Raw genomic sequence first — 15,474 nt, 5'->3', positions numbered from 1 at the left:
GTGGCTCCAAGTAAACTACAGGGAGGACAGACGCAGCACACAGGGGAAGCTGACAAGAAAATTTTAATATTATACAAGAACTAACTGACCATGCAGTGTCAACAATGACCAGGAAAAAAAATAATGATTTTATTTTGGAAAGTGATATGACAGCTGGACTCCAGTGTCACAAGATGACTCTTACAGTTTGGATTATACTGTACAGAATGCAATCTGCTTGTTCACATACTTGTCAGACTGTGAGAGAACTGGCCTTTCACAGGGTCACTCCCAATTGCACATTTCAACAGTACATGGGGTACAGTGAGGAGGAAAATGCCCTGCCGATAAACTCTCACCAGCTGGAGTTAGCAGCAAGCAGACTCCTTCACTCCAAGCAAATGTATCATATTTCCAACAACTGCCAACTAGAAGTTCTCAGTCTGTGGCAGCATCACCCACTAGAGGCTCCCAAATTTTCATGAGCCTGGAAAGTTGTAATTGCTGCTGAAGGAAACTGGTAGTTTTCAGATGCAAAAGGTGTTTGGTTCCATCGCCCTCCCCCCCAAAAAAGTTTGGATTTGTGATCATAAAAGGTGAGGATTGCTCAGTGAATGGGAGCTGGATGCTCTTAACATGATTGGACCCTTTAGCACCATGACAAAAAATATATATATATATATAATCCTGAAGGTTCAGCTCTTCAAGAAACCATTCCTGGCAATAACTTGTATGGACACCATTAAATTAGGCTTGAATAAAGACTGGGAGTGGATGGGTCATTACACAAAGTAAAACTATTTCCCCATGTTTATTTCCCCACACACACACACTGTTCCTCACACCTTCTTATCAACTGCTGCAAATGGACCATTTTGATTACCACTACAGAAAGTTTTTTTCTCTCCTGCTGGTAATAGCTCACCTTAACTGATCACTCTCATTAGAGTGTGTATGGTAACACCCATTGTTTCATATTCTCTGTGTATATATATATATATATATCTTCCTACTGTATTTTCCACTGCATGCATCCAATGAAGTGGGCTGTAGCCCACGAAAGCTTATGCTCAAATAAATTTGTTAGTCTCTAAGGTGCCACAAGTACTCTTGTTCTTTTTGCGGATACAGACTAACACAACTGCTATTCTGAAACCTGTATAGTTACAGTACATGCAAATATGGCTGAACACAGAGCCTGTGATACAAATCCCCCAGGGACTGCACTAGCCAGTAGCCTCCAATGACAGGGACTTTGTGGCTTTAAAACTCCAAAGAACTGGCACCTCATGGAAAATGGGGGAAATCTTTATTACGAAACAGTTCTGTCCCTTTGGCACATTCCCCATTAGTTATTACAAGGGACTGGTACTTGTAAACAGATTCACAATTTCGCTGCAGCAATTGCTAATCGCCCCACTGTGATCAAAGCCCCCTGAGTGTGCTATCACAATCACAGAAATGTAGACCTGAAAAGGACCTTGATAGGTCTTCTAGTCCGGCCCCTTGAACTGAGGGAGGACCAAGTAAAGCTCTCCCATCCCTGATGGGCGTCTGTCCAACCTGTTCTTAAAAACCCCCAATGACGGGGATTCCACAACTTCCCTTGGAAGCCTGCGCCAGAGCTTAACTATCTTTATAGTTAGAAATTTATTTTAGCGTGAGCTTTCGTGAGCTACAGCTCACTTCTTCGGATGCATAGAATGGAACACACAGACAGGAGACATTTATACATACAGAGAACATGAAAAGGTGGAAGTATGCATAACAACAGGAAAAGTCTAATCAATTGAGATGAGCTATCATCAGCAGGAGGAAAAAAAACTTTTTGAAGTGATAATTAAGATGGCCCATAGAAGGTGTGAGGAGAACTTAACATAGGGAAATAGATTCAATTAGTGTAATGACCCAACCATTCCCAGTCTCTGTTTAGGCCACAGTTAATTGTATCTAGTTTGCATATTAATTTGAGTTCAGCAGTTTCTCTTTGGAGTCTGTTTTTGAAGTTTTTTTGTTGCAAAATTGCCACCTTCAAGTCTGTCACTGAGTGGTTAGAGAGGTTGAAGTGTTCTCCCACTGGTTTTTGAATGTTATGATTCCTGATGTCAGATTTGTGTCCATTTATTCTTTTGCGTAGAGACTGTCCGGTTTGGCCAATGTACATGGCAGAGGGGCATTGCTGGCACATGATGGCATATATCACGTTGGTAGATGTGCAGGTGTACGAGCCCCTGATGGCGTGTCTGATGTGATTAGGTCCTATGATGGTGTCACTTGAATGGATATGTCCACCACCTTTTCATTTTCTTTTATCATCTTATATAGGACTTGGAGGCATGTGGGAGACAGATGGTAGGAAATGGCCCAGGGGCAAAGTGGAGGGCATTCCAGGGTGCTGGACACTGTTGGCATTCATAGGACCCTGGGTAAGAACCTGGTAGAGTGGGAGGGACCAGGTTCCCCTGCCAACTGCCCTTGCTGCAGGAGGAGTGTAAGGTTCTTTCCACCCCACTCCCCCTCTAGTAAGGAGAGGGCAAGGACATTGAAAACCCTGAGATAAAGCGAAGCCCCATACACGGGTTAGGAACTGGACTGAAAGGCCTTTCTGCAGGGAGGCAAGGCTGGAAACTAGGTGGGCTATCCACCTGCCTCTCTGGGAACTCTGTTACAATACCCCGAAATGATATTAGCATTTTTTTACAACTGCATCTCATTGTTGGCTCATGTGATTTGCTATAACTCCCAGATCCTTTTCAGCAGCACTAACACCTAACCAGTTATTCCCCATTTTGTAATTATGCATTTGACTTTTTTCTTCCTAAGTGTAGTACTTTGCACTTGTCTTTACTGAATTTCACCTTGTTGATTTCTGACCAATTCTCCAATTTGTCAAGTTTCTTTTCAATTGTAATCCTGTCCTCCAAAGTGATCGCTAAAACAACCAGAGTACTCTGACCACAGATGGAGAATAAGCATTAGGAATCTCAGAAAAGAAAGATCTGGTTTTGTGCAAATGTCCATGGTAATAAAACAGTGCGGGAGGAGAGAGTGAGAGACCCATCAGATGATCCCACCAGGCAGCAAGGGTCCTTTCCAAGCAGCAGTTGCCTCTGCCTCATGTGCACAGAAAATGCTTTCCAGTGTCTGTTCATTCACCTGGGGCATGAGCTCTGGCACCCTCTGGGGTATTCACAGTGTTTTGACTGAGATCTCAGTTTGTTCCTTCTTCATAGACTGCACCAGCGGCAATAGAGACCATGCTGGGCTTTTGCTGGGAGCAACAGACTTATTTCTCGGGGCCTCTCCTCCTTGTGCTTTTCCGTTTCTGTATAATAAAGTCAATCTGGTAAATGAGCATCACGGCCATGGAAAACACAAGAATCTGGAAGGGAAGAGGAAGTCACTAGGGCTGGATTCACTAACACCTGAAAGCAACATCCCTGAGGGCTGAGAGCAGGGGGAATGCAGGGAAGGGACCACAAAATCCTGTAATTTACCCTCTAGACAAAACCCAAGGTTCTGGTGCCAAGGACTGTGTCCCGCACTGACTTTCATGCTTGCTGCAGGAGTTCAACACCTGTGAAACTCAGGCTACTTGTTTAGGTGCCTAAGCATATATGTCACTATATTTTTAGTACTGTATATCTAACTATGGATTTAGGTGTTAGAATCATAGAATATCAAGGGTGGAAGGGACCTCAGGAGGTCATCTAGTCCAGTGTTTCTCAAACTGGGGTCGCCGCTTGTGTAGGGAAAGCCCCTGGTGGGCCGGGTCAGGACAGTTTGTTTACCTGCCCTGTCTGCGGGTCCGGCCGATCGCGGCTCCCACTGGCCGTGGTTCATCGCTGCAGGCCAATGGAAGCTGCTGGAAGTGGCGGCCAGTAAATCCCTCGGCCCGCGCCGCTTCCCGCAGCTCCCATTGGCCTGGAGCAGCAAACCGCGGCCAGTGGGAGCTGCGATCAGCCGGACCTGCGGACGCAGCAGGTAAACAAACTGGCCTGGCCCGCCAGGGGCTTTACCTACACAAGCAGCGACCCCAGTTTCAGAAACACTGATCTAGTCCAACCCCCTGCTCAAAGCAGGACCAATTCCCAACTAAATCATCCCAGCCAGGGCTTTGTCAAGCCTGACCTTAAAAACCTCTAAAGAAGGAGATTCCACCACCTCCCTAGGTAACCCATTCCAGTGCTTCACCACCCTCCTAGTGAAAAAGTTTTTCCTAATATCCAATCTAAACCTCCCCCACTGCAACTTGAGACCATTACTCCTTGTTCTGTCATCTGGTACCACTGAGAACAGTCTAGATCCATCCTCTTTGGAACCCCCTTTCAGGTAGTTGAAAGCAGCTATCAAATCCCCCCTCATTCTTCTCTTCTGCAGACTCTTCTGTTAATGTTAGCCACCCAACTAACTTTGAAAACTTTGTATGGAGGGGAGTGTTTATCATTCATAGAGCTAACCAAGCAGATTCTTGGCTTTGTTTATACTAGAAAAATGCACTGGTTTAACCACATTTATTTCAAAATCAATTTAATTAAATCAATGCAAACTCCTAATATAGATGCATTTCTATACATGGAGGTAGTTTGCATCAAGGAGCTTGATATTAGTTTAGCTTGGATTAGTAAATTACCAATTTAACCTTTGCTTATGTTAATTTAGCTTAAATCAGTTTAAGTGCATTGCTCTTGAGTGTTTGCACTGGTTTAACTCGATTAGTTTTTAATTGATTTAGTTAAACTGATGCACTTTTCTAGAATAGACATAATCTTAATGCTGTTACAGCCTCAGTTACCTCCAAGAAAAACAGTCCTATTGCTAGCCCTGCAACAAGCAGCAGGTTTCTCTGCCCCCAGCCAACAATCTTTTCCAAGCAGCCCTCAATGTATATCAGACTCTCTGCTTTCCATGATCTCAGGTTCTGGGTCCCATAGCCACACATGCTGTTGAGAACACTCTGCAGGGAGAGAAGAGTCAGCAAGAGTTTAGTGAGTGAGGAACAGGATCTGCTCTTTCCCCCCTGAAGTAGTCACCACATGCCTGACCCTGAGAGGAGAGGGAGGGGACAGGTGTCTGATACAAATACCTATCAGAGATGGTCTGGCTCAGGGGTGGCCAACCTGAGCCTGAGACGGAGCCAGAATTTACCAATGAACATTGCCAAAGAGCCACAGTAATACGTCAGCACCTCCCCCCGCCCTGCCCCGCCCCTCCCACCCACCGGCAGCCCCACCGATCAGCATCTCCCCCTTCCTCCCAATCAGCTGTTCCGTGGCATGCAGGAGGTTCGGGGGTGGGAGAGGAGTGAGGGCACAGCCTGCTCAGGGGAGGGGGCGGGAAGGGGGGGAGTAGGGGCAGGGCCTGTGGCAGAGCCAAGGGTTGAGCAGTGAGCATCCCCTGGCACACTGGAAAGTTGGCACCTGTAGCTCCAGCCCCGGGGTCGGTGCCTATACAAGGAGCTGCATATTAACTTCTGAAGAGCTGCATGTGGCTCCAGAGCCACCCCTGGGCTAGCTAATACTTAGTCCTGCCATGAGTGCAGGGGACTGGACTAGATGACCTCTCTAGGTCCCTTCCAGTCCTATGATTCTGATACATAGTGATGGGCCCAATCAAACAACCAGAACAGAACACTGCTTTGTTCTTGGTGGTCTAAGCAGCTATGTTACAGACAGGCAGCATGTTAAGTGGTTAGAACAGGAGATTTGGAATTGGGAGATGTGGGTTCTGTTTGCATCTCTTCCACAGACTCACTGTATAGTCTAAGTAAAGTCACATCGCCTTTCTGTGCCTCAGTTTCCCTAACCCAGTGGGGATAATGATACTGACCTCACCTTGCAAACTGCATTGAGATCCTGACATGAAATGTTATATAAATGCAAAGTACCTCTGATACTTTCCTACTTGATCTCTTTGGCTTTATTTTAATATGGGTCCTTAGCTCCCAACCACGTGCTGCAGTGGAGATTTTTTTTAAATAAAAACCTAAAGATTTTAACCAGAAAAATGTGGCCAGATTTGACTTACAGTAATGGCTGCCTCTTGATCTTTTTGGATGCAGCAGGAGAAAGGCACAGCACAGCGTTCTAGGCTGGGGTTGGAGTCTTGGCACTCGAAGTAAATATTCTGGGACCAGTCCTTGTAGGAGTGCACCCCACAGCACTCAAACTGAGAGAGTGAAACAGAAGGAGGACCCTGGAGTAGCTGCTTGTTTACACAGGGCCCAGGTATGCACAGGACTGTACAGACAGGAGTTCTGAGAATAGCTGTGAGATAAGTTACCCATGGGTAGGAATAAACTGTCCAGAAGACCCCCTACAATCCAGTAAAGGAGAACTGTAATCTTTGGAATCTAGTCAAACTCCCTCACAGCCTCCTCGGATTACCAGTGTCTGAGCAGCGGCTGGAACAGGAGACAGCCCCCCACCTCTGAGACACGGTTGACTCAGCCATCTCTCTCTCACCTCTCTCATGGGTATTCACAGGTAGACCCTGAGACTTTCAGGGGACTTTAGGAATCCAATTTGGGAGGGAGAAGCAACTGTGTCTTATGGTGCAAACAGGGAGCAAAAATGGGGTTTCCCTAAATTGGCCCACGGTGAATTTCACCCTGTTTCCAGCTGCCCTGGTGAAAGTCACAGCTGCTGCCTGGAACACAAAAAAATAAATGGAGACCATTCTCCTTGCTGTGGTTTGAGGAGTGGAGAAAACACTGACTTGAGCACGGGGCCTGGCAAGACAATGGGAAGCTGTCTTTAGACTCCATGTGTATGTGAGGGTCTAAGGCTGGCACTGAGATCCCAGCACTGACTGAGGATCTGAGACAGGGTATGTTTGGCCATTTGCCTTCACTGAAATAATTAAACAGCAAGGCATGATACAAATCTGAAAGGTGTTTTTAAATTACCTTTTTCTGTATATAATCAATAAGGTTCTGTAAATCTAGGTCATCCCTATAACCGGAGATAGCTTTCCCCATCAGAAATGCTGCTTTCTCCAACACCTGCAAGACACACAGACAGTGCAGTTGTCAGCATCTACCAGGCAGATTCATTGACTTTCAGACGCTCCCCTTGTCTTCCATTTCCTGCACTTTGGACCCAAGTCTTGTCTCTGGCATCTGGCCTCTCTGAGGCACCCCTTATCTGAGCATGTCACAGGGACAAATGCAAGTGAAACCCAAGTGGCTGCCTTTTTCCCCATTCGCCTCCCAAAAAGTGCAGATGGAGAAAGTTGACCTGAATCCCAGTTGGCAGCCAGAGTATAAATACTCTGCATATATACAGCACACTACACTATGCATTCAGATGTTACCTGATTAATCTTGACAACCACACAGTCAGGTAGAGGAAGTATTAATGTTCCTATCTTCCAGAGGGGAAACTGAGGCAGGAAGGGGCAAAGACTTGCCCAAGGCTACATAGGGTGTTACTGCAGCAAAGAATCCTGTGGCACCTTATTCTAACAGACATTTTAGAGCATGAGCTTTCGTGGGTGAATACCCACTTCATGCTCAGGCTCATGCTCTAAAACATCTGTTAGTCTACAAGGTGCCACAGGATTCTTTGCTGCTTTTACAGATTCAGACTAACACGGCTACCTCTCTGATACTTGATAGGGTGTTATTGACTTCTAGATCTGTGCTCATGCAACTATATTGCCAAATGCAACTGTCTAATTCAGCAGTGTCAACCAGCTTTGGAGTTGGCTTTGCAGTTACCATGCCGGAGAAGAGAAATCCCAGGACAGCAGCCACGATCTGGAGAATGAGAATGATCAGTAAAATCCAGGCAAACTGAAAAATGAAGGGGTGAGATCATCAGAACAACCTGTATAGCAACCAGTTCCCCCCTGCCAGCATCGATGCAAGAGCCCTTAGAGCAAGAGCTCTGTGGGGCTGGGGCCATGTCTATGATGTGTCATGTACATTCGCCCTGCTGTGTATGTGTGTTAATACTCATGCCCAGAGCTCCAATGAGATCATCCTCCACCTCCAACAGTCCAGAGGAAATCAGATGTCAGGTGCAATGAACCAGCATTTCCCCTTCAGTAATACCGTATCTTGGAGGCTCCCAAGGCACTGGGGCCTGCTTAGGACCTGTTACGAACAAGACAATCCCTGGAAACTCCAGAGATGCGCCCTGTGCAGGAAGGCTTGGAAAATCTAGTTGCAGATTCTGCAAGAGGACACAGCAGCTGAAACATTGCAAAGAACACAGGGGACAAACCTAAGACCTGGCTGATCAGGGGAACTGTTTAAATTACCAGCCCCTTAGAGAGACCAGGCCTGATTATGCATAAAAGGCTGTCTCCTGCCTGCACTACACTGTCATTTTTTCAGGTCCCAGCCCTCCTTGCAGCAGGAGGGCTGAATGTGAGAACTTCCAGGCAACCACCTGGATACCAGTGTTATTACAAGATATGGCTCCCCATCATAGCTAAATGGTGCTACTGCTGGTAAATGTCACTACCCAAATGTTCTGGAGAGAGTCAAGTCCCTTGCCTACAAGTCCCAGCTGAGGAATACAGCATGGTCTAGAGCAGAATTTCCTCCTGGCTGGTTTTCCCACAAGCCTCCACGCTTCATTTGCAGGTGAGGCTAGAAGAAAATGATTAGAATGTTTTAGACAAAAATGCCCCAGTACCTCTGCTATAGCACTGGTGATGGAGCTGAGATTGCCTGTCCTAATGGAACAGGCACTGACTCCACAGTCAGGTCAGCATTTTGGAGCAAGCCTCCCAGCCCAGATTAGGGCTTAATGGGGCTTGCACTAGTGTTTTAAAGATAGCGTTAGCGACAGCACTTTGAAATTGAAGTTTGGGCTGGGGCTCAGCCTCCAGTGCAAGCTCTGCTCGCCCAAACCTGTCAGCCTAGGCTGGGAGACGTACTCTGACTTTGCTGCCACTGTCACTGCCCTATTAGCTGCGTTTTGTAATGTTGTAGCTGTGTTGGTCCCAAAAAGGTGGGTGAGGTAACATCTTTTATTGGCCCAACTTCTTCTGCTGAAAGAGACGAGTTTTTGAGCTTACACAGAGCTCTTCTTCATGACTGGGAAAGGTACTCAGAGTGTTACAGCTAAATACAAAGTGGAACAGGTTGTTTAGCATAAGGAATTACATATTGTAAGAGGTCATTCAAGGTGAAGTTGGCAGTTAACATCTCTGTTTTCATAGGACAAAAAGTTAGTGCATTATAGATTATTGTATTGAGCTATAAATCCATGTTAGCTGCTTGGAAGGAGCCTTAGGATATGGCTACACTACCCACCAGCGGGCAGCGATCGATCCAGCAGGGGTCAATTTATCACATCTAATCTAGACGCAATAAATCGATCCCCAAGCGCTCTCCCATCGACTCCTGTACTCCGCCGCCGCGAAGGGGCAGGCGGAGTCATCGGGGGAGCAGCAGCAGTCGACTCACTGCAGTGAAGACACCATGATAAGTCGATCTAAGTACGTCGACTTCAGCTACATTATTCACATAGCTGAAGTTACGTAACTTAGATCGATCTCACCCCCCAGTGTAGACCAGGCCTTAGTCTCTAAGGTGCCACAAGGACTCCTTGTTGTTTTTGCTGATACACACTAACATGGCTACCACTTGTCTTTAAGAGTGCCCTTGTCATGGAATCTCAACTATTAGTGATGGAAAAGACCTATGAAGTCAGCTAATAACACTCGCCTCCTGGCTTGCTTTGAAGTTGCAAAGTGCTAGGTTAGGTATGTGCCACGTGTTGTTAGCCCATCTCTGGGGCTGGTTGTTGTTCCCTACAGTCTATTCTCCAGTGTTTTGTCCAGTCTAGTTTAAATAGCATCTTTTCATTAGCATGGTTAAATCTCCCATTGGGGAGAGGAACCAGCACAGGGAAATCAATTCTTCTCTGCTTCACTATGTTAGCAAACAATTTCTTCAGTGAGTTTTTGCTGCTTTCCTGCAGTCAGCAATTTCCTCAGGTTTATTTGACAAGTTGTGAAATTTTTTTTTTTACTCTCTCTATCATGTTGAGTCTGCGCATTTGATTCCCAGCATTCAAAATTCAGCCTGAGTGTAGTCACATAAGGCAGATGGGGTTGTTTCTGTTCTCCAGTTGCATAAATATAACTCTTACGGAGTGCTCTTCCTACACAGATCTTCACACCGGCCATTTTGAAATTTGTTCACCCAAATGTTGCTGAGCGTGACTTGAGGGCTCAGAAGGTCAGCTCAGAAGCACATAAGGACACTGTGTATTTTTAAATTGTAGCCAATATTCCAAGACACTGTTTGGAGGGGGCCAGTATTTACGCAGCTATAGTGATAAACATTAGCTGACACCTGAGAAGGAACCTTTCCTTTTGTATTACTGGGAAATGTTAAATCCTGTCAAGCGGGAATTTTTGTTATTTGCAAATTAAAAGAACACACCCTAAACCTCTTCCAGCCACATTGGATTCCAGTAGCTACAAGAAACATGCAGTCTCCAAACATATCAGACACACTTTCTTGCATTGCACTGCTGTAGCATGTCTGTGCCTCCAGACACTCCGCAATGAAATTATCCCCAAGATGACCTCATACCAACACCTGGAGGAATGTTACATTTGCAAACTCTCTGCAAAATTCCCATAAAGGCAACAACTGTGGATTCTGATGGGCAAATATTATAAACAACCCTTCGACTTGGGACAAATAGTGTAAATGGCAAAATGTTGATGCAAATGTGAAAAACAGGCCACATTAAAAGGTGACAGAACTGGCACAAGCCACCAGATCTTTTTGCTTGGTTGTGCAGCCAAAGAGACAGGTAGGGAGCAGAAGTTATGAGTCACGATGGCAGTTCGGCCTTTAGTGTGGTCAGGAATTCACTGGTTTTTTTTTCCTTTCTCCTTGCTGTTCATGCAGTTGATGTGCTATTTTCCCACTAGCTCAGTAACATGCTAGTACTTCCAGTGCCCCCCTTCAGCACACACTTAAGGGACTGACAAAAATTGATCTTCTAATGCAGGTGGAGCAGGTTTACACTCCACTCTTTGAGGTACTCTCTTTAGGCAGGAAGTTGCCTAGTAAGGGCAGCCCAAGGCATAGGGATCCCTATCAGATAGAAGAAATCATCCCACTAGCCTCTCCTTACAATTTTCAGCAGCACAGGCAGGTCACGCAAGGCTCCTGTACACCCCACAAAGGTGATGCCAAACATCAGGATCCCCACCGTAAGCAGGATCAGTGAGGGATCAGCGAGGAGCGAATCCACAGCACCTGGCAGAAATTGAAAAACAAGGCAAAGTAAGAAATTAGCGCAAGCCAAATCCTGCTCCTTCTTCTTCCCCTCAGAGTATCAAGAATGGCTACAGAGCTCACAGAAGAACACTGAGCTGGACAAGTTCCACATACCAGCCTTCCAGGGCAAGCCCCAACCCTCCCCTTGAAACACATTTCCTCCCCGCACTTGTCAGTTTTAGCCACACCTTCTCATCACAGAGCTACAGGATTACAAAACACTCACCAAATAAAGTTCTGCACTACAAGGTGGCCTGGGGTCCACATGTTTAATTGATGAACACATTTGTCACCTTGGACTGTAAACCCTTCCGGGCAGAGGCCATGTTTGTCTCTATGGTCTGTACAGCACCAAGCACATAGCTAGTGCTCAGCAAATACAAATGGCACATCGAAGGGAGGGGGGATTTGTGCTTGGAGGTTTATTCTCCAGCCTTGAAACTGTGAAAGGCAATGAAGCCTCAGGTTCATGGCATTGGTAGAAGGAGCTGAGCTCCCTCATGAATTTACTTTCCAGAGTTCTCAGACATTCATTAGGCCGCACCGCCTTATTTGATCCATTTGTAATTTGTTTATTGAATATTGCTGGACACTCAGCAGTCTTTGGGGCTGACAAATGTACATGGTTATTAATAATCCTTCTCACCCTGGTAGATCCATCAAAAAGATTGGGCAACACCCTGCACCACCATGTGGGAGTGACATACAGGAATGATGGCGGAGGGTGATTTGAAAACTGTTAGCCGGAGATGGGCCACAAAGCTCATCTCCATACTGTACTGGGAAGAGAGCAATGACTGCACAATTACCCTGCAGTCACTTCGTTAGCTTTATCTAAACTCCAGCTTGGTAACAGGAGGGAGAGGAAATGGTACTTACTTGCTTCTTTAGAGAGTTTGGCATAAATGCCAACTGCAACCATGAGCCCACTGGCCACCTAGGGAGGACGAATCAGAGACAAACTCATCATTTTGCAAGAGGAAAAATCCCCAACAGCATCTAATCCTGGGAGCAGGAGACATTTGCCCAGCCAGAGAAGAGAAGCAGGACTTGCAGCCGCCCAAGGGGTGCCCAGATGAAGGGATACCAGAGGGCAAATTAGCAATTTACAAGGGACCTGCACCCTGCAATCCTCACCACAGGGTCCTAGTATCACAACTGGCCAGACTGACTCTTCACTGGGATGACTTTGAAAGTGGGTTTCCTTGCAAGCAGTGATCTTGCTGCCAAGCCAGTGGCAGCCCCACCCTGGGACTGGCAGCCCCAGCTCCGCTCAGACTCACCCAGAAGAGGTAACAGGAGACAAACAAAGTGTATTTGATGAGCTGGTTTGTTCTCATGGTTCGTGTCGGAGTCTCTGATAACAGTGGACCACTCTCCCAGCTGTGGAGTCCGTTTCTCTGCTGATTCTTGGTGCCTGGGTCATGTGCTCTAGGGAGTGTTACAGGCACAAAGGGAGAAGACTGACATGTACAGTCAGGTTTGCCACGTGTTTCCTAGTGTAAGTCACTTACCTGTTTCCAGCTCTCTTGCAGCTGCAGTAGGACAGGCTGACTAGGCAAACTAAACTCCTGAAATGAAGACCTCAGACACGCTGAAAGAAGAGGAGGCCAAGGCAAGGAGAAGCCCAGCAGTGAGGTGGGGCAGCATTCTTCCATTCAGGTTATTGAGAGTAGGAGGAAGAGAAGCCATTTGAAGAGAGATTCTGCCCAAGCTGCCTGTGAAATGTCAGAGGAGACAGGAAGAAACAGGTTTAGACTAGATTCTGTGCATCAGAGAGGCAGGTTCCCAGGAACTGGAGTTCCAGCCCCTTATTCCTTGGGTATGGCTCACTGAGAAGGAAGAGTGCTTGGCAACTGGAATGAGGAGAGAGGCACTTGGAATGGGAACCCTGCGAGAACTCACCCTTCACCCCCACACGTAAAAAAGAGAGAGACTCCTACAATTTTTTTTTTAAATCAGCCTTCAAAGTAAACACAGTGAAAGGTGCCACATGCCCAGCACTGGAGACAGACAAAATTTCATCAGATTGAGCAGTACATGCAGTGGCAAAGTGGGCTTCGTCTCACTGAGCCAGCCTGCACTCCTCACCAAACATACCTCTCCATTGCTGGGAACCTTCACTTATTCCTGGTCTCCATTCCTTAGGCTCATCATTCTGCTGCTGAATTGGGTCATCCAGGAGCTCTTGAGTTCTAGGCTCAGGAGGGAAGTGAGCAGCTAGGTGCTGGAGTAGGCTGGGTCAGGGGGCACTCTTAGTACTGCTGAGAAGCCATTTGCAGATATATTGGGCATCCCAAGACTGGCCCAAACGTTCCAGGGAGATGAGCTCTAGCAGAGGCTGACAGAGCAGATGTCTCTCCACTCCAAGCTGTGCAGTTGCTCACGTGACTTGGAGACCATGCACCAGGTGGCACCATTGCATTGCACCCTGCAGGAAAATGAATGCGGGGGCCTGAGATCTTATTTGTTGTCCTTAAGAATCCCAAATTGGGCTGTTTTGTAAGAGTCTGAACGAGGGTGAGTGTATGTGAGAGAGAGGCTGTGAGGTCGAACGAGCAGTGTCTGCTCAGAGGTTTCAAAAGGAGATAGGTAGGGCACTACCAAATTCACAGTCCATTTTGAAAATGGACTTTTTAAAATCATAAATTTCATATATTTAAATCTGAAATTTCATGGTGTTGCAGTTGTAGGGGTCCTCAGCTAAAAGAGTGTTGGCGGGAGGGTTTGTAAGATTATTGTAGGGGGGGTCTCAGTATTGCCAACCTTTCTTCTGTGCTGCTATTGGTGGTGGCACTACCTTCAGAGCTGGGCGGCCGCAGAGCGGCAGCTGCTGTCCAGGAGCCCAGTTCTGAACACCCCCGCCAACAGCAGTGCAGAAGTAAGAGTAGCATGGTATGGTATTGCTACCCTTACTTCTGTCCTGCTGCCTTCAGAGCTGGGCCCTCAGCCAGCAGCCGCCACTCTCCAGCTGCCCAGCTCTGAAGGCAGCAAGACCCAAGTGTGGCATAGGATGGTATTGCCACCCTTACTTCTTCACCACCCCTGGCAGGGTGCTACCGTCAGAGCTAGGCACCTGGCCAGCAGCCGCTGCTCTTGAGCCACATCGCTCTGAAGGCAGAACAGATGTAAAGGTGGCAACACCATGACCCCCTTATAATAACCTTGTGACCCCCTGCACTGCCTTTTGGGTCAGGACCTTCTGTTTGAGAAATGCTGGTTTTCCCCATGAAATCTCTATAGTATAGGGTAAAAGTACACAAAAGACCAGATTTCATGGAGGAGACCAGATTTCATGGAGACTAGATTTCACGGTCCGTGATGCATTTTTCGTGGACATGAATTTGGTACGGCTGTAGAGATAGGATAAGCCCCATAGAAAGATTATGAAAACTGGGGCACAATTTCTTGGCCTTCCTCACCTCACCCCATCCAGTAACATAACCTCCACCCCAGCAACAAACATAGTCACACCGAGAATTTACATGGATAGGTCTATGTCCACATGCTTGGTGACATCATCAAAAAATTCGAATAGATTGGTGAGGCATAATTTCCCTTTACAAAATTAATGTTGACTCTTCCCCCAACATATCGTGTTCCTCTATGTGTCTGATAATTCTCTTCTTTACTATAGGTTCAACCAATTTGCCTGGTACTGAAGATAGGCTAACCAGTCTGTAATTGCCAGGATTGCCTCTGTAGCCTTTTTAAAAAATAGGCAGTACATTAGCTTCTCTCCAATCATCTGGTCCAGAGACTGATTTAAGCAATAGGTTACATACCACAGTGAGTAGTTCTGCAATTTCATATTTGAGTTCCTTCAGAACTCTTGGGTGAATACCATCTGGTCCTGGTGACTTATTACTGTTTAATTTGCCAATTTGTTCCACAACATCATCTACTAACACTGAATCTGGAATAGTTCTTCAGATTTCAAGTATCAGAGGGGTAGCTGTATTAGTCTGGATCTGTAAAAGCAGCAAAGAGTCCTGTGGCACCTTATAGACTAACAGACGTATTGGAGCATGAGCTCCAAATCCACATACGACAAAGTGGGTATTCACCCATGAAAGCTCATGCTCCAATACGTCTGTTAGTCTATAAGGTGCCACAGGACTCTTTGCTGCTTCTTCAGATTTGTCACTTAAAAAGAATGGCTCAGGTGTGGGAATCTCCTTCACATCCTCTGCAGTGAAGACTGATAGAGAATTCATTTAGCTTCTCCATAACAGCCT

General features: G+C 46.4%; 1 protein-coding gene across 1 annotated transcript; it reads right to left on the bottom strand.

Moving 5' to 3' along the window:
- Nucleotides 1–2,785: 2,785 nt before the first annotated feature.
- On the bottom strand, nucleotides 2,786–13,429 carry LOC120391610 (tetraspanin-33-like). The gene is made up of 10 exons (XM_039515458.1): nucleotides 13,337–13,429; nucleotides 12,751–12,954; nucleotides 12,520–12,699; nucleotides 12,116–12,173; nucleotides 11,091–11,215; nucleotides 7,700–7,774; nucleotides 6,887–6,982; nucleotides 6,007–6,147; nucleotides 4,775–4,936; nucleotides 2,786–3,361 (listed from the first exon to the last, which is right to left on the bottom strand). Exons 2-10 carry the CDS (start codon nucleotides 12,892–12,894, stop codon nucleotides 3,266–3,268), a joined length of 1,077 nt encoding a protein of 358 aa, XP_039371392.1. The 5' UTR covers nucleotides 12,895–12,954; nucleotides 13,337–13,429; the 3' UTR covers nucleotides 2,786–3,265.
- Nucleotides 13,430–15,474: the final 2,045 nt, after the last annotated feature.

The sequence above is a fragment of the Mauremys reevesii genome, linkage group 26 (assembly GCF_016161935.1).
Source record: "Mauremys reevesii isolate NIE-2019 linkage group 26, ASM1616193v1, whole genome shotgun sequence".
In the NCBI taxonomy this organism is placed as follows: domain Eukaryota; kingdom Metazoa; phylum Chordata; order Testudines; family Geoemydidae; genus Mauremys; species Mauremys reevesii.
Note: the sequence above shows the minus strand (reverse complement) of the source record. Positions and strands in the feature narration are given on the sequence as shown.

Coding starts and splice junctions, on each gene's coding strand:
- LOC120391610 (XM_039515458.1), bottom strand. CDS start 12,894: ATGGAAGAATGCTGCCCCACCTCACTGCTGGGCTTCTCCTTGCCTTGG. Junction 12,174..12,519: donor TCTCCTGTTACCTCTTCTGG/GTGAGTCTGAGC, acceptor CGTCCTCCCTAG/GTGGCCAGTGGGCTCATGGT. Junction 6,983..7,699: donor GATTTCTCTTCTCCGGCATG/GTAACTGCAAAG, acceptor TGTGTCTTGCAG/GTGTTGGAGAAAGCAGCATT.